The sequence below is a fragment of the Scatophagus argus genome, chromosome 5 (genome assembly GCF_020382885.2).
Source record: "Scatophagus argus isolate fScaArg1 chromosome 5, fScaArg1.pri, whole genome shotgun sequence".
Classification (NCBI taxonomy): domain Eukaryota; kingdom Metazoa; phylum Chordata; class Actinopteri; family Scatophagidae; genus Scatophagus; species Scatophagus argus.
Window position 1 is genome coordinate 15,982,290 of NC_058497.1, and position 25,156 is coordinate 16,007,445.

A 25,156-nucleotide genomic window follows, 5' to 3' on the forward strand; every position below is an offset into this window, starting at 1 on the left:
TGATTTTGACATCTGATTTACTGTATTGCCGAGAACTGTGAGTTAAGGTTTCGCTGTGTTGCAGATGAGTTGGAGAACAACAAATACTTGCCAATGGATGCCGTTACTCATTTAAAAATGAAACTAGTGAGGTGACACTGATAAGCATCAACATAATGTGAAGTGTTGTTTGGTAACTTATGGAAACAATGGAGCTTAATGACTTAGTCGTCTGCCGTCTTTTTCCAAAATCAAATTTTCCCGAGAAGAGCGCGTCACGGAGCAGAGTGAGTCATGAGAGAAAAGCTTCACAGCCCCAAAAATAAGCAAAGATTGATGTGCAAACACTTAACGTGATCGATGGCTCACGGGGAAACAGACTGAATGACAAACATGAGGAGCTGGAGAGTCATTTCTGCATTGACCTTACATTTACCTTCATTGCGTGTATGTAATGAAGATGCATTGTTTAGCCTCTGTTGGTGCAGCTATGGAACTTTGCAGACTTCACAATAAAAAAGTAAATCTTGCTTCTCTCCTCGTTTTGCTTGAGTAAATGCCAATATCGAGCTGAGCTCTAAAGGACAAAGCTACTAATTCTTCAAAGTCGCAATTTTTTCAAGTCCACAGCCTGTCAGTGTTGAGAAGCTGCAGAAGTTGAAAACTACGCTACTTGTCAGTCTTTTTATGTGCATTTTGAAATATCACACTAGAAAAGGCTAATGGAAACAACAAATTTTGAAAAAAGCTTTCTCGGTTTTTACTTTTGTTTGGGGTAGGTTGAGTCGTTTTTTAAGAGTATACGCTCTTAATGAGAGATGGAATATCCGAGAAGACAGCAATCGCAGGATCTTCTTCTTCTTCTTCTTCTTCTCCTCCTTCTTCTCTCAGAGCAGAAACAGTTGATCAGTCACAACAGTTTGATAAACTGATACGTCAGAACTGGTTCCACCTCTTACTGTTCACTGTGATTGGTATTGTTTCTTCATCTTCAAGGTTTACCAGCAGATGTCAGGCAGCTGGTTCTTCTTCTGCTCTGTTGAAGTCATGCGTTACGCAGTCTGTACCGCCGCCCTCTGATTAAACTACGCTTGGTGTGGCTTAGTTTATTATTTGCTCCAAACCAGTCGATGGAAACAGGCCTAATTTACATTTCAAAAGATCGCTTCGAATTCGCGTGACTGTTAGATGAAACAGCTGGTGTGACAGATAAGGAATTGCATAATGATATACTTTGGTTTCTTATTCTCCAATCTTAAGCTCCAATCTCTATTTCTCTGCCTCTCTCTCTCTCTCTGCCTAACATTACCAGACTTTACACAGAAATTAATGAGCTTTATGTATTAACGTTAATCACTCACTGCCGGACATGAACTAAACACAAGCTCAGGCTTAGTGATCTATCTGTCCATGAGGAAACTCAGTGCTCACAGCGGTAACGTGATTGTATTCCATGTCTAAAGGCTGGCAAAAAAACATTGAAAGACAAGTCCAAGTTTTACCACTCTAGCTGAGATCAAGGAAAATATCCACGACACATTTATCATGGCCTCATGATAGAGAGTGTCAAACCAACCACAAATAAGACAATTTAATGTAATGTATGTAATGTAACACATAAAGCTAAACAATCCCTTTAAGTTTGAAATTAATAAAATTTATCTGCTATGACATGTTTATGACAGCTTACGTCGTCTTAGTTAATGTCAGTTGTCACAGCAAACGCATCTCAAAAAACTCAACCATTGTATTAAAAATGGCCTAATTGTGTCACATCAGTCTTACACACGCCCCGTCAAATAAAGTTTCAAATAAAGCTTGACCAAAACTTACACACATAGATAAATGAACTTGACACAGTCTATCAGAGAAATCCCGGCCACTATTTCAACACTTGTTTACTTTGTGACAATCAGCAGTCAGTTTCGTGAAGTGCAAATAAAGTGGAACGTTGGGCCATTTATTGAAGGAATAAAGAGCCTCATAAATTCCCATATTATCACCTTGGAAGTGTTTACTTAACACACAGACACACACTTTGAGTGGGTGTGCATGTGTGCGTTTGCAGCCGATACTACTCTTTGCTGTGACGCCAAACCGCCTCTCCTTCCAGATTTACTGCTCTCTCTTCCCGCATCACTGAATGACTGACAGCCGTGTGGATCAGTGAGTAAATATGTGCGAAAACTTGCTGAAAGCGGAAAAAGAAAGAAAGAAAGGGGTAGTTGAACAGGGAATAAATCCAGGCATTCCTCCTCCACCTCCTCCTCCTCCTCCTCCTCCTGACGAGGCCTCGCTCTTTGTGTCCGTGGAGGGATGGAGCGGTATATGGAGGTGGGAACACTGGATGCAGGACGGATGGATGGCTTGTTAAGAGGGCGGTGAGGTATTACTTTAAAAGTTTCTCTCCACCCCCGTCGGAAGTCAGCGGGACAGACAGCCGACGGCTTTTCCAGAGGATGGGAAACCTGGAGGCTGGAATTACTGCTCATTTAAGGAAAGGCACTTGGTAAATCTAAAGCTGGCTCAGCTGTGGTGTCCAAGTCCTGAATCTCCACAGGCCTTTATCCAGTTTTTTGCATGTCTTATTGTACTTTGGGTTTTACTCTGATCCTTTAAGTACAGTTTTTACGCTTCTAGGGTGTCCTGCTGTCCTACCATCCCAACTGTGCTGAATGTCCTCTTCATCATTTATTGGTCTACATGTCTCCCCTAAATTTAACTCGATATATTTGATATCTTGCTGATTAAAAATAAAATTCTAAAGTTTGGCTGTTAAACACAAAGTTATAATGACAGCTGCCTGCAAAAGAGGGAAATCAATCTAAAAAGCAAACTACACTATAACTAAAAAATAACTGTAATAATATTGGCAAATGGTCAGATTACTAAAAAAACTACACAATTTTTGGAAGAAAATTAGTTAATTGAAATGGCAGATAATGTGGAGGTTTATCAGTGCGGTGAAAGGGTGAATTAGCACTGACCAAAGTAGAAAAAAATCTGCTTTGAAACACCTCTGAAGATCAGTAATTGACACTTTGAATCTTATTTTTGTTTGTTTGTTTCATTACATCCATGAACAATAATACAAAAGTAGTCGTTTGTGGTTTTGGAGAAAATTAACTTCTTCTTGGCTGACCTTAAGCTGTGATGGCTTCCAAGCTGTTTTCCCAGCTTCTAGTTTTTAATGCTAAGCTAAGCTAACTGTCTCCTGGCTCCAGCTGCACACTTACAGACGTGAGAGAGGCACTGATGTTTCTGTGAATAGTAAGGGCCCTAAAATATCTACTTTTAGCGCACCTTCAGCAACAAATGATGATGAATTAGAAAATGTTTGAGATTTAATACACTGACTGACATTTTCCAAAAGAAAATGTGCATTTTTTTTTTTTTTTTTTTTGCAAGCAGTTCAAGTGTGTGTTTGTGTGTAAAGTTGCTATGCTTTGGGACAATTACTCTGTCTCGGGATGAATGAGGTCTGCGGATGGGTTTCGTGTGTGTATGTGTGTGTTAGTATGAGAGTGGATGGGAAGAGCAAGTGGAGGGGACAGAGAGGAGGAGCAGGGGGACGTGGGCAAGTGATTCTCCAGATGAGATCTAATATGTGAGACGATGCATCCTAAAGAGACGTTTTCTCATGGGTCCACCCCATGAATACAAATTCACCGCACCACCCGCTCTGTGCTGGAAGGACGGATGCACCTTGCATCAACCCATATTGGAGAAGTACAGCTTTTTCCTTTTTTTTTTTTTACTTCTACGTTTTCTTCCATCCAATCACAAAACTCAACTGAGGTGACTTCATGGCAGCTGTTATGAGTCATCCATTCATACCTTTGTCTAGTAGCTGAATCTGAATCTGCTCCCATTCAGTGTCATGGGCCCTCGTATTTATAATGACGGAGCGAGTGTCCGAAACGTAAAATGGTGCCAACAAAAAGCAGCAGGTGAGTTTGTTAAAGGGGGAAATGTGGAAAATAATCAGTCTGCTTCTGTGTGCTGACATCAGGGTTATCTTGAACAGGTCGCATGTGTGTGGGCATGTGTGTGCATGTTTGCATTCTTTTTCGTTTTAGTGTGTTTGGTATCATTTTAGTGCGATTATGTGTGTATGAGAAAGTCTATGAGTGTTTGTACTCATGTTTGTGTGTGTGTGTGTGTGTATGTGTGTGTATGTGTGTGTGAGTGTGAGAGAGAGCAAGAGATAACAGCCTGAAATGTACTGGGGCCGGTGTTCGTGACATCACTATTTGGGAGGATCTTAGTGGCCAGGAAAGTCAATTAGAGTTAAACTGAGTTTACCAGCTGAGCACTATAGTATTGCATAGAAGAAAAATGAGAAAAAAAAAGTGAGTGAGTGAGTTTGTGTGTGTGTGTGTGTGTGTGTGTGTGGTAGAGAGAGCAAGAAGGAGAGGGAGAGAGAGGAAAAGGGGAGGAGATACTAAAGGGAGGAACAGAGTGAAGAGGAAGGGAGAGAGGCATAGTAAGGAGGTTTAGGAGCGAGCAGGAGTTGTTGCCGGTGATACAGTACAGACAAACAGACACAACTCATTTTCCTCCTGCAGCTTCCACGCGCAGCGGCGATCCCGGTGTGTTTTAAACAACCAGGGGTGGAAGTGCAGGCGACAGAGAAAGGGAGTTGCCTCCTAGCAGAGGTCAGGCAGGCAGGCAGGCAGGCAGGCAGAGGGGAAGGCGGTGGATGTTTTTAAGAGTTTGCTTATCTGACACTGACAACAGGATGAGAAGCTGAGCGTGGGAGCAGAGAGGGGAGAAAAACATGGAGAGAGTAGCGTTACCCACAGTGCATTTACATAGGAGACATAGGAGAGACAGGCACTGGTTACCTTGAGAGAGGTAAAAACAGAGAGAGAGAGAGAGAAAGAGGTAAATAGTCCACCCTGTCCATTCTGTCCAAAGGACTGGGAGCGAGAGCCGAGGGATCGTAACACTGGAGCTCAAGGATAAACCATGGACTCTGCATACATCCCACCACACCTGGACGTGAGTACTACATCCCTTTTACACACACACACAAACACACACACACATCTGTATGTCTGTCAAGCCACAGGCCACAGGAACTGTGCTGCTGAAACCATTAGTCACTCTGGGGAACAACACACACACACACTCACGCACATGCATACACTGTTGGCAAACTGTGTTGCTCAATCAAAATCTTGTCCAGCGAGCAACTTGTCCCAGAATAATGTGCCCATTATGAGTTCAAAGAGCATAACGTAACTCCCCACCACTGCAACGTACACAGTATGAATCGGCCCTCAGTGTTAACGCTCAGCAGCTTTAATGTGAAAAGCAGGTTTGTGTTTTTGTTCTGTATTTCACATCGGTGCAGCTGTCAGACACACGACAAGAGCGGTCTCTGAGCTTTCAGCAGTCACGGGGTAGATATGTCAGTATTTCCATTGATGCTTGCACCTCTGCAGAGTCTCCTGTTAACCAAGATGCACTTTCGGTACTGAGACCAGTCCAAGGCGAAAGAGGAGATATCCTAAGGAGGAAAAGAAAGGAGCTTGGAAGAGATTAGTTGTAAACACAGGGCAACCTGTTGATGCTCAGCTCAAGCTCATACAATCTAAACCCAAGCCAAATAAATGAGTGTGTGTAGATGTGATACCTCATCAGTCAGGTCGAGCAGGTTGCCTCGGGCCTACTGTACTGAACCTGTGTGTGTGTGTGTGTGTGTGTGTGTGTGTATGTCTAAATCCATTTCCTACTACACTCACATATTTAAAGCCCAGCTCCTCCACAGTTATACACCTTGGCATGTGTTTCTTGCGGAGAAGTTAGGATGTGTTTCAACCCTGTGCTGTTCTTAGCATGGACACGTGTGTGTGTGTGTGTGTGTGTGTGTGTGTGTGCATGCATACAGGCATGTGTGTGTGTGTTTGATGTCTGGATCATTAGCTAGCTAATCGGTCCAGCTGGGATGAATTAAAGAGCTGGTCTAATAGAGTCCAATAAAACCACACCGCAGCCTACCTGGAATATTGTTGTAATGATTTCATCTGTTACACCTCAGAGAGCAGAACCATGACTCCACTAGCAACCGTTCTGGACATTTTTCAACCCCCAGCCCTAATTATAGATCAACTCCACAGCTCAAACTGGTGCATTAATGACTAGTTAAGCTTGGGGAGTATTGTGAAGTCATGTGGTCATAACCTCACAGTTAATTATATGGACTATGGCGTGCATGCTTAGTTTATATGGAACAGTGTACAGGAAAAAGAGTGGCAGGGAGCACAGATGTATCCTCAGAAGTGTTCTCAGGTGTGCATATGTACAGTGTACATCACATCACATGGACTCATGAGGCTGTCCAACATGACATATTTTCAAGTATTGGGATATACTCAGAGCAAGGAAATTAACCCTGTGGCATGTACGCTGCACGTATCATGTTCTGAAAGAATGAGATGGCTGCATAGAAAAATGAGAACTGAAAGGAGGGGGGGATCAGGGAGAATTAGAGGAGGAATTTGGGAAAAGAAACACGGGAAGAACAACAGGAAGGGAAAGTTGAGGGACCAGGCGTAACATGAAGACAGCGGTGGTGGATAAATCAGCCGACTGCGGTGACACTCCAGCCCTCTGGCCCGGCAACAGTCCACCACGCTCTTCCGCAAAAACACCATTCATTTAAGGCTGAGGAAAAAAGAGCAACATTAATGGGAGAGAGGGGAAAGCAGACAGGGAGACAGAAGAATGAAAAGGTGATGTAGAGAAGCATGAAACACGTATTTTTTTCTCCACAGAACAAGTGGCTGCGGAGAAAGAAAAATTGATGGATGAATCGAGAGAGAAAGGGGAAAAAATAGACAAGCAGTTACATTCTGCATGACAATGCAGAGGACAAAGCAAAAGGACAAAGTTCAAGGAATGCAAAGAGGAAGGAGGAAGGGGAAAGGCAGCAGGGTTTGAAATAAACAGATAAAAAAGAGAGGCAGAGAGAGGCACGACAAAAGCAGGAGTCAGAAACGGACGTTAGAGGTCAGAGGTCTTAATCAGCGAGTTCAGAAAGACAGGGCAGGCCGGCGACGACACTCGTCTGCCGCGTGCCAGGGTCATGCTACTGTCTGCTCGGGGGGGTGGGGGGGTCAGGTCCCATCTAATATGTCTAATAGGCCGAGCTGCACCCATGCACGCATGCACGAATGGAAAACATGCACTGTAAAGCACTGCTGCTGAGTCCCAATCCTTCATCTCACCCTGATCCATTCATCCAGCAACTCTACTCCTTTATCCCTTACAAACATCTGATTTGTCCATGTTCATGCCAGATGGAGAGCGAGAATTAAAAGAGTACAGGGAGGCAGGAACGGTCAGATATAAAAGCAGAAACTGGGGGGGAGTAGTACTCATAAAAATGAGTCAACATTGGGGTGGGTGGCACCCTGGTGCACATGACACATAAAGATGCTAAATCAGGCCTGGATCCTCTTTGCTCTGTTTAAATTAGATACAACCAGTCACATTGTAGACACCCAGGGAGAGCAGAGAGGCTGTATGTGTGTCAAAATGATGTAGGGCAAGCTGGCCTCTGCTCACAACCTCTTTCTTGCTTTTTTTCGTTTGTGCTTCTCTGCCTCACGCAGGCTATGACACACCCTGTTGTGTGACGACTGAACCTTTGAACCTCAGAGTCACCTGGGTGGTTTTGTAGGAAAGTACAGGAGAGAGGTGGCGTTGCTGCCCTTAATCTGCTTTACAAGCACATCCACAATATATGGGAGAGGCTGTCCGGTGTGAGTGTCTAATCTGTAATTGTCCTCTGCTGCATTACCTCAGGTGAAACAGTCCTGGGTGGGGCTGTGAGAGTTTAATGGATAGCTAGCAACAATCCCACGCTTGGAAGTTGCTTATTTTCCCAGGGCTGCCCTTTGAGCCTTGTACCACATTGACAACACACATATGCGCAACCACACATGCATAAAAATATACACACCTTCACACCTGTGACCTCCTTTTAACCCTTTCTCTGGCAACATGGTGAGATTAGCACTCATTATAGTGTCATTATGTGTTCGCTCAGCCATAAACGCCTCTGTTATCTCACTGTGGAGGACTTAATCAATTCTCTGTTCCTTAGAGAGATGAGATAAAGAGATAGAGGAAAGATATGCAGGAGCGTGGACAAGGAAACAGAAAAACATCGAGCTCTTCTTTGAGTGAGTGACAGCAATTCAGGTGCGCTTTTTGTTTAAAGAGGAGCATTTATATTTTCGTCCAGTCACACAGGTTGACAACGGGTGCACAGTTCAGTTTCGTTCTACTCTTTAGTTCAGCCACACTTCTTATTGTCTTGTCTCTGAGTGGTCAACAGGTTTTACTCCTCTGACCCTTTGACACCTCACCTCAAGCTTTTCAAGTCAGCTTACTGGTTTCTAATTACCTGCTCAGTCATTAACGCCTGCAGGCAGGTCGTAGTTGATAATTGTGTGACCCCTGTCTGTGGTTGTGTTCCCGCACCGAGAATAGTCATGCAGAGAGACAGATAAGCTGATCTCTTGTATTAAATCAGTTAATAGAAGTTTTACTCTCAAGTTTAGCAAAAAGGAGCACTGTTGTGGCATCTGTGAAGGTTTGGGCCAAATTCATACTGCACAGACACCACAAATTGCAAAAATCATTCTGAATTAGTATTTTAAAAATCATGTACCATATGGGGAAAGCACTTGCAGTGGTGCAAGTAATCATCTCTCTGAAAGAACCTGGAGAAAAGGTAACCAGTAGAGGTGCCAGAGGATTCAACGTGCAAACACAAAAGCTGCATATTTGGCAATGTCTTTAAACAAACACTGATTAGATGAGATGGATTGCTGTTAGCATGGCATTATCACTGCAAAGATAAACTCAATAATAGGTTATTTTGATCCTCTATTGAATCTGCTTTTCCACACAAAACTAAATGAAAGCAGGTCATCCATCTCTTGACTCTCCTTTGCTTTCATTTTCAGACTATTTGCACACTATGTGAAGTTAAATGTCAGCATACGTCAGTGCAAAGTGCATTGATTTTCATTTCATTCAATATGAATATATATTTCATTCACTCCAGAAATACCACAGAAGGGCAAAACTCTCTTCTCTTTATATATCAGCGTCTCCACAAGACAACCTGTCAGTTTCTTTGTCCATATTCTTCTAGAACAACAGGTATCCTCCTGGCCTGCAGGAGTCCAAAGTCAATGAGTAATGACTGCTGCAGTGACGTACCTTTGAACATAGTTGATCCAAAGGTAAATAGTCTTCCCACCATCAAAATTCAAAATGCAGGAGTCAGTGCTAGTTTCACAGAAAACTAGCAATTGTTCAGATGCAAGGATCAACATTAGACAAACAAGATAAACAATAAAATCTGAGTTATTAATGTTTTCAGAGAGTTTGTTGAAGGATTGTTTATATTATTTGAACAGAATTCAATCCAGTCTGAGTGGTGAGCAGCCACCATATGGTGCAAGAAGACCAACTCCAGCGCTTTGGTCGCTAAGTAGAGAATTAATTAAATGCATGCTTTTGATGGTGGGTGAAACCAGGGCGCCCAGAGAAAACTCATGCTTACATGTGGAGAACATGCAAACTCTACAGAGAAAAGCCCTGCCCCAGCCAAGTTACAGAAACTAAACTAAATATTTAATCAAATTATTCAAGAAGAAATGGGGGAGAAGAACGTCTAGTTATCTGTCATTATGACAGGCCTCAACAACTCTACATGTCCACAGCCCTTGATTAATGTTAAATGCCTTCCATAACCAGCACTGTGATTTCTTTGACACACAAACACACAGCATGATTTAATTACAGATAGAGGACATTTAATTACTCCTGCTTAGGTGTCCTGGGAGATCTATGGGCCCCGGTTGCAAGAAGCTTCACATAAATTAACAGAGCAAAAACACAGAGTGGCACTCCTTCTACAGCCAGGAGTAACAAGCAAACAATTTCATATGGATATGTGGACAGTAAATTTCTTGAACATATGCCCACATGAAGGCTGAGGACTAATGAGAAACTAGTGTGTCCAGGAAGGAGAAGACATAAGCATGATATACTGAGTCCTGGTGCATCTCAGAGGAGCTATCCCTTTTGCAGATTTCTCAACCAATACTTTATATTGTGTCATTATGTCACATGATTGACATTGCTCCTGTATAAATCAAGTATTGTGTACAAAGATGTAAATTCAAAGCATCACTGAAACGTGCTGTGAAACCTGCCTTCACAAGTTCGTCTCTTGATGTTTAGATTGCTTCTCTTTCTTGTCCACCCTTTCTTCTGTTTACGAGTGACCTCCCATCATCTCTCCTCACTTCTTTATCTCACTCCAGGTCCACCATGTTCCCTGCTAACCTCCTGCTCCTCATGGTCCTGCTGCTACCTCAAGCCTCGTCTGGTGGCCAGGGTGGAGACACCAGCAAGATCGACCATGGCAGGGTGTCCCCCGTGCCTTCCTCCTTGCCGCCCCCACCAGCAGGTTCCCTCCTGAAGCCCAGTCTGGCTCAGACCATCCAGGGTCTCCTCCTGAGTCGGCTGGGCCTGCAGTCGCAGCCTGACCCTCGGCCCGGAGTGCCGGTTCCCCGGTACCTCCTGGATCTTTACCGCTTCCACCAGCAGCAGTACCATCTAGTGGAGGACCCTTCATTTATCTTCCCCAGCCAGCACATCCAGCAGGCTAACACCGTACGCAGTTTTCACCACAATGGTAAGCTGTTTATGCATTGCTGTTTTATTGACAGTATAGCTTTATTGACAGTATATATATTTTTACATACACACTCTGAATGAATTCGATCTTGCATTTGACCCACCCTTAGTTGAACACACACATGCAATACCCAGCAAATTACATGCAGTGAAACACACACAGGAGCAGTGGGCAGCATCAAGCGCCCAGGGAGCATATTGGGGGGTTAAGCGCCTTGCTCAAGGGCACATCAGCCGGCTAATGGAGGGAGGGGGGGGTTTCACATTAATCACTCCACCACACCCAAATTTTTCCTGCCCGTCTGGTGGGGGAATCGAACCGGTGACCCTCTAGGCCACAGCTGCCCCCTCTCAGCTACAGATGAGGCATGAAGATCTTATTTAAGACATTAGCAAATGTTTGTTGGGACTCACTATTTAACAGTCTAAATACCAGTAAGATCTGTCTGTCCACTGTTAGATATGTTTTTCAAAAGATGTGTGACAGCACAGTTTGATATATTTCATGTTCTGCGCTGCAGTTCTGATTCTGGTTGAATTAACCTGTCAGGACAACCTTTGTGCAGGAACAGAATCGCCTCCAAGTTCCTATTATTTCCAGTACAACTTTTGAAATACTAATTGTTTGTTAGTTTGTGTCGTTTTGATTAAACACAACATTACTTTAGGACAATATGAACTAAAATGATAAAGTTCTTAAAACTAGATTGTGGCATAGGATTGTTGAAGTAAGTTTTGAATAACTGAACAGTTGAAGTAACCAAACTCTTGTTATGGCCAGCAATGCATTAATGTGCTGACTGGAGATGCCTGTTTCCTCCAGGCTGAGAAAGTGATCAAAACTTAATGTAATCAGGAGGGTCATGTCAGCGTAAAGTGTTTCTAAGCCCTCCTGGCTCAGTGCTGCAGGAGGAGCACAGAGGAAATTCCTCTACAACATGTGCCCACAGATAATTTAATAGTAAGTCACTAATGCATGTTGCACATTGATATTACAGGAGCTGATATTTACTTCAGTGCTGGAAATTCCCAATCAAATTTTCAATTAATCCTAGCCAGCACTGACATTGGTAATAATATAATAAGTCATAATAATGCAGAGAATACAACATACAATTCACAAATATAAAAGTCCAGAAGACAAAAAACAAACAAACTCTAGGTCAGGCGTGCTTTATTTACTCCCTAAAATTTGATGGACCAAATCATCTCGGTAGAAATGAATGCTTTTGGTTGTTCAGTTTACTTGGATATCTTCTTGTAAAATTTTCCTTCCACTGAGATCTGACTTGTGTATCACACGCTTAACTGTGTTTTGTTGAGTGTAAATCAAGCATAAGTAAGTATATAGGCCACACTGAACTCCTGTCCCTCTTTGTCTCTCTCTTCCTCTGTTCCTTAGAGCTCCTTGGAGAGAGTCCTCTAGCAGATGGTCTTAAGAGGGTGCACATCTCCTTTAATATTTCCTCTATCCCTGAGGATGAGAGGGTGCTCTCCGCTGAGCTTCGCCTCCTCCGCAGTAACAGAGCCTCCTTGGGCCCTGGGGCCCACAGACTAAACATATACCTCACTGAGCACCATGAGGACCCTGAGCCCATCTTGCTGGAGACAAGGTTACTCACCGCTGGCCTGAACAGCCATAAAGCAAATGGTTTCTGGGAGGCTTTTAGCCTAAATACAGAACTCCTCCATAAGGCTCTTGCTAGGGCTGGCAACCTGGGCTTCCTCCTAGAGGTCAGACCTGAGAATAGCACCACCTCACTTCTTGACCAGAACTTCTCCTCTGCTACAAGCGAGGAGGGGCCAGAGAAACACAAGGAGGGTCACCTGAGAGTATGCAGGTCTGTGGATCAGGACGAGCACAGCTGGGCCCAGGAGAGACCACTATTGGTGACCTACAGTCATGATGGCCACGGAGAGCCCTTAGTCAAGCATGGCAGGAGGACCCCCAGTGTTGGCCAGAGGATGAGAGGGAAAAAGGGGACAAAAGAGAGGGCCAGGAGCAGCAGTAAGGGCCTCAATAGAGACCAAACTTATGGGAGGGCCAAAAAAATGGGGTACACAGTGCCAGGGTGGGAGCATGAAAAGGGCTGGAATGAAAGAGGAAGGGTGAAAAGAAATGGTGGTCGCGCTGCAAAACTGAAGCGCCTCTCTCGTAACAGATGCCGCCGTCATCCTTTGTATGTAGATTTCAATGATGTGGGCTGGCACAAGTGGATTATTGCGCCCAGTGGCTACGACGCCTTCTTCTGCCTGGGAGAGTGTCGTTTTCCTTTGGCCGACCACATGAACTCCTCCAGCCACGCCATGGTGCAAACTCTGGTAAACTCTGTGAATGGAGCAGTGCCTCGGGCCTGCTGCGTCCCCACCTCCCTCAGCCCCATCGCCCTGCTCTACCTGGACCCTCAAGATCGAGTGGTGCTGAAGAATTACCAGGACATGGTGGTGGAGGGCTGTGGCTGCCGGTAGTGGGCCAGAGAACTCACCCAGAGAAAGCCAGACGTGGACGGAGGAGCATCGGGGGAATAGAAGAAAGCCAGAAGCATGAAAAGGCAGATGGTTGGAAGAAGAGACTGTAGGGGCCAGCTAACTGCAAACAGACATGGAGACTAATGGAGACAAATGTAGCAGGATAAGAAGGAGGAGTGGAGAGGAAGAGAATATGGAAATGCATACAGCCGCTAAATCATCATTATCAGGAGCAAGAAAAGGGTGAGACATAGAAAGAGAAAGAAAAGAAGTGAGAGAAAGAGACATAATCTGCCACACAATGTGACAATGATTACACAGTAAGGTGCAGGGGGAAGTGCAAGCAGAAATATGGTCAACACAGGTAAACTGCCAGGAATAACTATTTACTTTTTCACATTTCACAATGATGCAGCTGCGTCCACCATCAACTGACAGGCCACTTGGCGCTTTAACATCAAGTTGTGTCTAGTCTGTACTGCAGTATCTGCCGCTCATCTCACAACCATCTGAGGAACATGTGTTTGGCTGTTGTCAAAGGCAGCCAAAATGGTAAACACTTCGAGAAGGCAGTCGTGGACTTACTTCAGTTCAAGCTCTAGTGCAGAACTTTCTATGGACATCCTGATGATCAGATTAGTTGATGATTAGCAATGCAACGATGGCACTAGCACGGCACCTAAACTTTGTGTGACAGTGTTATTCTGCAGTATTTGAACCGAGAAGTAGGGTGCAACTGTTTTTATGAAGGGTAATATAATGACAGACTACCACTTACAAGCACCCCTACACCACAAGCTATTTAAAACCACAACAATAATGCTGAGGAACTATTATGCTATTGTTTGAATGTACTACTATCACTATTATTTAAAAAAAAGAGACTTTCTTTGTACATTTCTTTTGCAGACGTGAAGAAAATCCAAGTGATGGTTGTCTTGTGATTACACATAATTCCACTGAATGGCAATTCTAACTTAAAAGACACATTATATATTTAAATAGCAGCAATATGGTGTATTTAATCTTGAAAATATTTAAGATACCTGCACTCAATGGCCCATAGAGCAAACTGAAAGCCAGCCGTCTACATGAAATAAGTTATGGTAGCTTTACATCCGTACAAATGTTCAGTGTATTGAATTAACAGTCTGTGTTACTTTAACCTGCCACCTTATCATTACACACATTTTGGTGTACAACACATGATAGCAGACATAAATGGTGTTGCATTTAAAAGCTCAACTAACAAGTCATTTGAAAGCTCTATGTATTGTAGCTACTGAAATGTGTAACAACAGGTGTCCTTGCTAGTTGTGTCTGCATGTGTCCACAAATAAAAAAAAAGGAAGATTGATATTAAAACTGGGACTTTAGTGCCTTTCAAACAGGGGCTTTAAAAGTGTTCTCTGTCAAGCTTAACTGATTTTCAGTGCTTTCTCTCTACATGGAAACATTTAAGCAGCAGCTTGTAAAATGTTTGACAATATACCTCTAATAAACAAAGCAAACAGCACAACTGTCATGTGACTTTTCTCTTGCTTCAGCTTTTTTTTTGTTTTTGTTTTATTTACCACTTGGCAAGTTTTTAACCCTATAACGCCAAACGTATCATATTTGATACATGAGTTTTTCAGCCCTCCACATGAGTAGTGTAATATTTTTTTCCCAGAAAACCTGGTGTATACAATCAGATACATCCAGTGCACAGATATGATATTTTTTGTTTGTTTGTTCAGAGGGACCAATAAAGGCTCCAAGAATTGGAATAATTCTGTCAATTAATTAACGGTTTGGGCTTTACAGGGTTATAGAGTCTTCTGGGGCCTCAGTGCACTGAAAAAGAAGCCTCGCATATATACATTTCTCCTCAGCCTATACAGTGGAACTACCGCCATGTTCAGGAAGAGAACACGGAAGTCAGAAGTCCCTCAGAGCGAGAGAGCGAGAGAGAGAGAGAAAAGGTAAATGAAGGGAAAGAAGAAGCAAAGGTTGGCACACTTGACTGCAGGTCATTCCTCAGTCCAGGGGGGGTCAAACCAGCTCAGGAGCGTCTTTGACCTCCACATACAGGCATTTGTGATAGGATGATGCTGTCATCTCTGCCACCACCACCACATGAACCAGGTCAGTGCAGCATACAGGTGAGCAAAGTCCACAATCTGTTAGGAAAAGGAGCAGAGTGTGATGTGGTTTCACCATCTCATTATTCAGATCTTGTCATGTTATTCTTTCATATCCATTATCATTATTCCTCTTAAAAGTGCTTTACCATTGATTAATGAATTTATTTGGAGTTTGTTTGAGGAATGGAAGAATTGTTTTGGATATTTAATTATTAGGGCACCTGTCTGCAATTGATGCCCCCCATTTGATTCCCACTCCTTGAGGATGGAGGCCTGCCTATCTTGTCAAACTCCTGCAAAGATTTGGTTTATAGATTCTGAACTTGTCATAAGATGTCATTTTAGCATGAAAATTAACTGCCCATTACAGCTCTGATCTTCCTACCAATATTTAACCTTTTAATGCTTGACACTGTGTGTGCATATGAAGAGAAAAACAGAGAAAACAAAGAAAAACAGTAAAACAGGCAGATAAAAATGTGTCTTATGATATGCTCACAGATTATTCTTGTTAAGCCCTTGCAGATAACTCTTTGGGTTGCGTTTGGGCTGTGACACATTGTGATTCATTTAGTGTTGGAATGATAACCCCTGGCCTTTACTCCTCCATGACCTCCTGACTCTCTTTCACCCTCACTACATCCCATACTCTGCCTTTCCAGAATATTTGTCCCTCTCATCCTTTAGCGACCCTTTTGCAAATCTCAGCATCTCCAGCTTGACTTTAATTTCATCCTATCTGTCATTCAGCTGTCCATCCTTGTAGCCTTTGCTTCCAAACCACCACATCTTTCAGCCTGACCCAATGACTCCTCCTTTTTCCGGGTGCCAGATTAGAAACAGGTGTTAAACTGTTGATGTGTCTCTCAGTTGAAGTGAGGCGAGTGCAGTGATTATTCAGCTTTGTCGTGTGCATTCATTCACTGTTAAGTGCTGCTGTACTGAATTGTAAAATGCACTCATTTTCACACTCATGTTTATTGTCTTGTTTTTGAAAAATCAATACTGACAAAAATGATGACCAAAACTACACTAATAAAACCCAGCCTGCTGTTTGAATCCAGAATATCTCTTTAACATCTTCAACTACAGTCCTGCTGGTGAGACAGTCATTACAAACTCATGCTGTGCAGCAAAACCTTGCTAAATCTGCAGATTCATTTCAGTATGAATTTAGGGGGTAATGTGTTTAAAAATGGTGCTCAAGAGTTTTAATATATCCACTCTGTGCAAGTTTCACTCAAGAGTTGGGACGAGCTGATAAAGTATACATGTTATACTGACACAAAGTGTGGAACTGGACAATATTTTTGACACCAAAGTTACTTTGAAAGGGAAAATGAAAGGAACCTAATTGTTAAGGTGTTGAATTGTATGTGGAGTTTGCTAGGTCTTAACTGTTTACATGTTAATAATCACAGACGCTGCTGATCAGACTGTCCTGTACTCTGACGTCTATAGAGTTGTTGTCATCACACCTTGACCTCTACCTTCACCAAGGCTGCATGCTGTCTCATATATCTTATATCTGTCTCCCCCCTCCCTCTCACAGGTTGTGGAGCACAAAGACAGGATATGACCAGGCTTATCTTGTCAGGTGTGGAGTCTTGTTTGAGGCTGATGTAGCAGCGGCCTTGACCCAGCCAGCCCTGAGAGGTACCTTCCTTCAGTCTATACATCATTCTGAGGTGTATAGAGGAGCTGTGGAGGGTTACTCCCAGTGACTGGGCTGTTTGCACACATGACCACGCTTCTGGTCAGGTGTCTGGGTTTATCTGTGATGTTCACCTGATAACCACAGGGAGAGCAGGAGGGAGGACAGATGCCTCACATTACAATGAGGCTTTTCACCCAAGGAGTGGACTTAGATAATTACAGCCACAGCATGGCTCACAAAAATGGTGCAACAGAGCCTTGATCCTCTATTTACCTTGATGATGATATTAATTACTGCCACTGTTTTTTAATATTTCTTCTGCTGCTTTTGATGTGAAGATTAAACTGGTCTAAATCTATAGCTACAAGCAAATTAAAACATTTTGTCTTGGGAATAAAAGACATTAACATAGTTGATGAATTCATCCAAAGGACAAAATATGTTGTGATGTAGTGGCAAGGAATTTCATTCTCATCCTTCCTGTAGAAGAAGGGCTCCAACTGTGAGACCACCACCATCATCAATGGAGGAAATTAGAATTTAACTCCCAGAGTAAGACAAAAACTCCTCCCACCTCACAACTCTATTGTCTTCCCCACAATGTCAGGATTATAATTCTAGAGAAAAGCAAAACCAAAAAATGTTATTTGGATTTTAGTTACTGGCCTAAAACAGCATTTAAATAGAAACTCCTTTCCAGGTTGCTGAGATTCCAAATCACTTCAGTTTCCTCTATAGACCACAGTACAGCTCTCAAAAGACAAGCAGGTTAGGTTGATATGTCAAGAAATGCCCAAATGTTTACATGATTAGTGAGAATTTCTGTAATGTTGTGGTCAATTCAGTTATGACTGACAAACACGATTGTCATGATACTGACTGACAACGGGATATTTAATTGTTCTTTTAGTATGCAGTGCATGTATGATTTTAAACATGAGGACTGGCCTGCCAAACTTCACACAAGCTCCAGTACAGCTGAGGTGGGCGACAGACAGAGGCAGCATCGTTCATGCCTGGTGCCCCCTGCAGACCGAAAAGTCTGATCCAGAGAAGCTGCGGTGCTCCCACCTCCCTGTTAAACGTTAGGCTGTTAAACTCAACTGTGCAGCCCACCCACTGTACATACGAAACATTTATGGATATCTATCTATAAAGGTAGTCATAACTTATTCATTTTTGTATTTCAATATAATGAGTGAATAAACTCTGACCATTTATGTACATACACAAAAACACGCAAGGATATTTTGATATTTTGAAATTCGGAAGCCATATTGGCTGTTTTCCAAATGTCCACTTTTGTTACAAAACATCCTACATACTGTATCTTCTACATATTTCTGAGAATTTTGCAATTTTGTCAAATATGTGCAGCCACAAGCAGAGTGTGCCTGCAGTGATGATAAATAAAAGTCAAGATGACAGTGATATACCAGCAGAAGTACCAGGCCATCATTTATACTGCCAGGGTCACAGACCCTTAAAAGATTCCCTTTTGGATATCAGAAATAGTTTTCAATCATGCTAACCCCTTAAGAACACTAAATTGCTGTTTGAAACATATAGTGTGTCGCACAATAAAATGATAACATCCCAAATCACTGTAGCAGATGTGGATGTATCTAACAGTTGTGTGCTGCTGCTGAGTTGGTGGCTTAAATCTGGAACGCATAAACCAGATAGCGAAGCTCTTCGGTTTCGCCGCTGAGCTTCAAAGACAAGCTCATGTTGAAACTGAACGAGCAAAACTGGACCTGTGGGCTGCTGAGTGGGGCAGGTGCTGCACGTCAAAATGCCGGGCAGGCCGACCGGAAGCAGGCACCTCACTAGCCAGACTCCTGACCCCTGAAGTCAGGGAGGGAGCTGCTGTGTCCATCTGTCTCTCTACACGTATGTCCCATTTCTCCAGCTCCCTGTGCATGTGTGTGTTTGATGCAGCAGTGCAGAGGTTTGAACAAGAACCAGCTGTAAATCCATCTGTGTCAGTTGTCTCTGCATGAAAACGTGAGATATAACATCTTAATCAAACGTGATTCCAGTTGAAGCTGTGAGTGAATCATTTGTATACCATCCACATCAACTCTTTTTCTTCCTTGTCTGTCATCTGTCCATCTCTCATTTATGTTGTCATCCCCATCTCCTATCCCTCCATTCCCTTACAACTCAAAGATTAAAAAAAATTATGTTTTCTCAGGTGTCTTACCATGCGGATGCTATTCCTGCTTGAATGGAAATTGCATTCATTCTTTCTCCTCTTTCTGCTATTCCTGCTTTCTCTCACTGCTCCTCGATTTGCTTTCAACCCCTGAGGCACGAATTCAAGAGGAAGGAGATGTTCTGAAGTTCAGTTTCAATAGTCCTGTGTGGAGGATGGAGGCGGAGATTTGAAGTCTGAGCGCCCTCTTCACATTTACGTTTTAATTCTTAGTCAGCGTTAAAGGTTAGCGTTACCACTCGACTGTGGTGGACGAGATAAAAGTAACCGTATCACTCTGCGAAAAGAACAAGATTTCACTTAAGTTATAGTAAAAACGTACTTATAGCAACGAGTACTTCAAGCATTAAAGTAAGAGTACTTGTTGGTTTTCAGAGAGCTATTTTATTGTGCTGTACTATTAGAGTGCTCCTTCACATAAGATGCATTTAAATGTCACAGCTGGTAGAGATGCTCATTTTAAACACTTTATAGACTTTTGGTTAGTTTAGTCTACAGTGTCATAGTGTATTACAGCATCACATTTTTAAAAAAGTGTTTGTGCTTTGGTAATATACTAACGCTCTCATGTGGTGCAGTTAAAAATTGCAGTGTTTACACCTAAAACAGTACAAAGTAATGTCATGTCAGCAATGTCAGACAGGGTCAAAAAACATGGTCAGAAGGTCTTATTATTGAAACGTGTTTTTCTGGAGGGAAAAACAGAAAGTGAATGCCCCTCTAAGTAAGTAATCAGTAGTGACTCCCTCATTGCACAGCAAAGCACAAAATGCCGACCAGACAGCTGACGAACACTTTCCAAACAGGAGGTGGAAGTTGAACCAGGACGTAGGACAACATCATCAGCCTTTTTCATTTCTTCCAGTGAGGTCTGACGAACCTGGACCCAGTTACACCAAATTAGAAACGCACACACTGCAAGTTGCGCTCACTCATTTTGACATGTGTTACTAATAAAAACAAACATCCTACTTGCAACTTACGCTCGGCTGACAACCAAAAAAATTATTTACCGGCTAGCAGCTTTCACTCGTTTTGTGAAACGGCCCACTGAGCATTTTTTTAAGACCCGTCAGACTGTGTGAGTGTCCCATTCCTCTTTAACAATGATGCGATAACCAAACCTACAAAATTAAGAGTTGCAATAAATTGAAATTATTCTTTCGTTTCTATGGCTTTGTCAAACTCCCAGACTCTTTTAATGCAGAAAAATCAATCTCAAACTGAAACCATCACTCAGTCTGTCTGTGTCCTCTTGCCCAACACCAAAATCACAAGGCCCAGACCAGCAGCAGCAGGGGCACATCCATCACTGATGGTTACAAAAAGAGAGGAGGGGACACAAGGACCGAAACAAAAACTGTCACACAGACAACGAAGACAAGGAGGGAGGAATTTAAGAAGGAAGCAAGAGAGAGAGCGAGAGAGAGATGGCAAGGGGAAAGACAGGAGCTGGTGGACAGCTGTTGGTCTGTTTACTTGGTGGATATCGCTCTTCTCCAGATGTTTAGCAGCACACAGAGGAAAAGGGAGAGAGAGAGAGAGAGAGGGAGAAGGGCAGGGGCGAAGAGCAACAGGAGGACGTGAGTGACTGCAGGTTAAATGGTGGTTGCCAGGTTGGACTCATCATGGTGTATTTTATGACTTGTACATTCAAAGTGCTACGTGGTCTGCAACCAGGGTCAGGATGCCCCTTCAGGGGATAACACAGGAAACACCAGGCTCAACAAAGAGGAATCACATCCACTGAACTCAATAAATCACCTCGAGAAGTGAAATTGAAAAGTGAAATACATAGAGTGACTATCACAGAGTGGAAATGATGTGTTAAGTGATTAACTCATGTCCTTGTGCTGAAAAATGATTCAGCACTTTGTTTTTTTTCCTCGCACTTCCACATGTACCTCTAATCTCTGGCTGTGCTTCCAGGTTTTGTGACCTGGGGGATTTTTCTGGCAGTAGACTCTTTTGTTTTTTGTCTAACATGTTGGGAGGAAGAGGCTTAAGCCACAGGATTTGGGTTTGCTTGCAAAGTGAGATTAAACTTCTGTGCAAGTGCGTATGGGAATCTGAGGGAGCTGTCGGTGTATTTCAATGTAGCCACTGTCTGACACAAAGTCTCCCTCCTAACAGGCAACAGGAGGGAGGAAGGCAGAAAAAGCAAGAGGGAATATCGAGGAAGAGAGTGACAAGATGAGGAAATGAGTTGAAACTCAAAGTGGGGCCCAAAGTCTAGTTTCTCAAACTTGAGAGTTCAGTGTAATCCTGCTTCAACTTGTATCAGAGCCATAAAACACCAACGCAACACAGTTTTGGCAGAGCTTAAGTAACAGCCGGCGTCTGTGCAAAAAAGGAAGGTCATTCATCCTGATGACTGATTACATTGGGTGATATTCTTAAAAAAGAAAAGAACCCACTCTTCAAACCACCCATTACGTTAGCTCCCTATCATTTGTTCTTATAAGCAACTTTTCATCAGATTTTTCTCAGTTCCAGACTCTTTCATAGCAATTGCACATATGTGTGAGTCTAAAAACAGGGCTCATAACAGGAGCATGAATAAGTAGGGCCCATCACCAAGAGGCAGCAGTACATGATGCTCCTGAGATGCATTAACACAGGCTGCAGGATTTCTAACCTGCCTCCAAAAAAGTAAAAGGAGGAAAAAAACTGAGACAGGGAGAGGGAAAAAGTAAGAGAGAGGAGGGGGAAGGCCTGGCATAAAGATTAGATTAGCACTTTAAAACATCTGTGAACTCGTCCGGCCCAAGCTACCGCTTCCCCACAGATTTGGAGCTGATTTCACATTTTCTGTCCTCCACCTTCCCTCCCCTACTCTTCACCTCTCCTTCCTCCGCTGTCGTCCACTTCTCTGAGTATTTTCTGCTCTGTTTGTTCTGACATTGGCCTTTTTGTTTGAGGGCAATGCTGGTGTTGTTTTATCTTTTTTTCTTTTTTTAAATTAGCAAAAAAGTCTGTCCGTGCAGCCTGATTTGTCACTGTGCCAGAGAAAGCCACTCTCATCTAAAAATGAAAAGAGTGTGGCTACATTTTGTTCATTCTCTGGAGGGGAGCTCAGTCTCAAAAAGCTTTTTGCACTTTGGTTGTGTATGCATGTGTATTGAGACGGCCCTGTGTGGATGTCTGTGGTGTGCTGGGCGGAGTGGGGCTTAAAGTTTAAAGTTATTGAAGTTAAACCGCTTCTTGTATTGAAAGATGGATGGAAAAACAAACTATTTGTGTTCCTGAATTCCAGAGCTGCACAATAACAAACTGGCCTCATATTGAGACTAGACAAAAAAAAATAGCAGTATGCCTGGCCAAATACCCAGCATGCAGATGCAGCTATTACCAAAACAATTCTGAATCTCTGAATTGTAGCAATCTGCTACTGCTAGCAACATTAACAACATAGCCCAGCTAGCGCCACCAGGAGTTCTGGAGTGGTAAATACTGAGCTGACAAAAAATACTCGTATCCACTGTATGCAAACAACTTTCTTGACAGAGGGTTATGAAAGTAAAGACTGTCCTGCTTGTTAGTCAGACAAAGGATGAGGTTATGGCTTGAAAGTAAATAGCTTGTGCAACATGTCATGCAAATAATTAAATGGGAGTCATGGTACACACTTTTTTCCTGATGTGATGAAGGTAATTGTGTGAAGAGTGAAAAAGAAAATTTTCTCAGAGAAGGTCAGAATCTGCTTACGTTATCATCCAATCCATGACGTGGCTCTGTAGGTCGGATTGCCCATTTCATAATGCTTTTTGACAAGCTCTTTGGTTGAAGTACACCGACCCCTTTAAAACAGTCATGTCATACATCTTTATAATAATCACTTGTAACAGTTTTGGATGCATTCACCTGCCAATGGGGTGAAAAACATTTTATTCTGTCATAGTTTGGAGAACTTCTCACCCTAAGCACCCTCAGGGGTGTGGTTCCTTGCTTACACTACACTGTCCACTTCAATCATGAAGAAGGAATACGTTGGGTTGACGACGATTAATGCTGAATTCATAGCACACACAGTATGTCAGCTCATATCTTCTTCCTTTGGAGCACCACAGCATAACACTCCCACCTTCCCAGAGGGTTGTTTATTTAAGGCTTGATAATGTGTATTGCATTAAACACCCTGTGCAAGTGAAGGTATGGGACGACATGCCTCCTAACTCTGTTCACATAACCGTTATGCACCCGCTGGGAAGAAAGCACTGGCCCGGTTTTTTAGGAAAAGGGTTTCCTCCGTTTCTTTCCCTTTTAACTATGAGCTTGTTTCCAGCAGCACTGAGCTGTAACTCCAAAGGGAGGAAGGGTGGGAACAGTATGAAGACAAAGCGATGGAAAGACTGATATATACCCTCTAATCTCCTCTGGTGGGCTGCTGAAGACTTAATTATTCTATCTGAAAATGAAGAGATGAGCTGGGGCTCTTCAGGGACCACAAGAATGCCAGTCTAAACCCACAAATGTGGACTGAATGCTGTATCTTAAATGAACAACATGATATCTCAAAAAGGTTTCATGGGCCCACCCAAAAACCTTCTAAAGCGTAAACAGTTCCTCAAAGTTCAGTTCGGTGATGTACAGCAGGCTGCTTGTAGAAAGTGGAAAACAAATCCATTGCTGATTTACAGAATGAAATTTTTTGCATGAGTGACATCTTTTCTTTCTTGGCACATCTGCTGTGTGGACCCTGATCTTGATGTTATCGGAGATTCGGCTAATGTTGTCGAATGGTAGGGAAGTCTACCTGTCCTCATATTAAAAACCTTTTCCTTTGTGGTGTTAAAAGTAAAACATCAAGCTACGGCGTCAGCTGGGCAATGAGAGAAAGAAATAACATGATTTCGTGATTTTCCATATCATACAGGGCTTGTATGTGAATCATTACCTGAGGAGTTTATTCGCTTTTTTCACTTTAGCCTCAGTCCTTTTGCATTATATCATGCTTGCTCTCAAAAGCTGCCATTTTAGCCAGTGAATTCGACACAAAAATGAGAGGCATTTAATTCATCTGTCTGAAATCGTTTTTAAAATTATCAGAAATTTCGACAGGTAAATCTGCCACAGTTATCACAGTAGAGCTCAGCCAATGATCAGCTACCAGGTTCAACTTTACTGTTTGTGGTTAGCCACTCTGAAAATAATGTTTTTGTTGAAACGTTAACTTCTGTACTTCCCTTCTCTGTTTTAATGTCTACCATTCTCTGGCTGTACGAAAACACAAACTTTGGTTTAATTCAAAATCCAGCTTTTACAGACAATTTCACCATCAACCAGATGTGCAGCTCAGATCAGTGGCTTACTGGAAGCTTGCACCCTTTTTAAATGAAAACAAGCCGCCACATGGTTCTTCCGATTCCCAAAACTTGGTCTGAGTCAAGATCAGGTGTGTGTAAGTGTGTGTGTGTGTGTTTGTGTGTGTGAGGGAGAGAGAGAGAGTGTGTGAAGTTGAGTGAGTGGGGATGCTGTGTACCTCACATTTGGCAGATTGTGACAACAGCTAGTAGGAAGGAAGAGAAGTGAGGCCAACACGAGGCCATGGAGCATTTCCATCTGAGCGCTTACGGGACATCAGCAAAGCCTGTTGTAATAACAATGAGCACTATAACAGGTGTCTGTATTATTCTTGTTTTGAAGACGTCTGGATGTAGAATTGAGAGAAAATGTTAGAAAATTCTTGCTTAATATGAAAAACTATTATGTTTTACAGGCAGAGAGACAGAGACATCCTGACTGTGGTTTGGTCACAGCATGCAAACACCAAAAGCATGTTATATAAACATCCCCTCACACTCCATTTGAATTAATTTATTTAGGAAGCAGCTCAGGAACTCAAGGCTCAGAGGGTTGGTTCCATTAAACCACGGACAATAGTAACCACAAGCACGGTGGCGTGTAAGCGTATCCAACAGACATATAAAACAAATCAGCAATGAAATGAAAAATCACGCCTGGCTAGCGTGAAAC

General features: G+C 42.8%; 1 protein-coding gene across 1 annotated transcript; it reads left to right on the plus strand.

The window, feature by feature from the left end:
- Positions 1-4,422: 4,422 nt before the first annotated feature.
- On the plus strand, positions 4,423-14,695 carry bmp16 (bone morphogenetic protein 16). The gene is made up of 3 exons (XM_046389716.1): positions 4,423-4,983; positions 10,335-10,708; positions 12,113-14,695. Exons 2-3 carry the CDS (start codon positions 10,342-10,344, stop codon positions 13,177-13,179), a joined length of 1,434 nt encoding a protein of 477 aa, XP_046245672.1. The 5' UTR covers positions 4,423-4,983; positions 10,335-10,341; the 3' UTR covers positions 13,180-14,695.
- Positions 14,696-25,156: the final 10,461 nt, after the last annotated feature.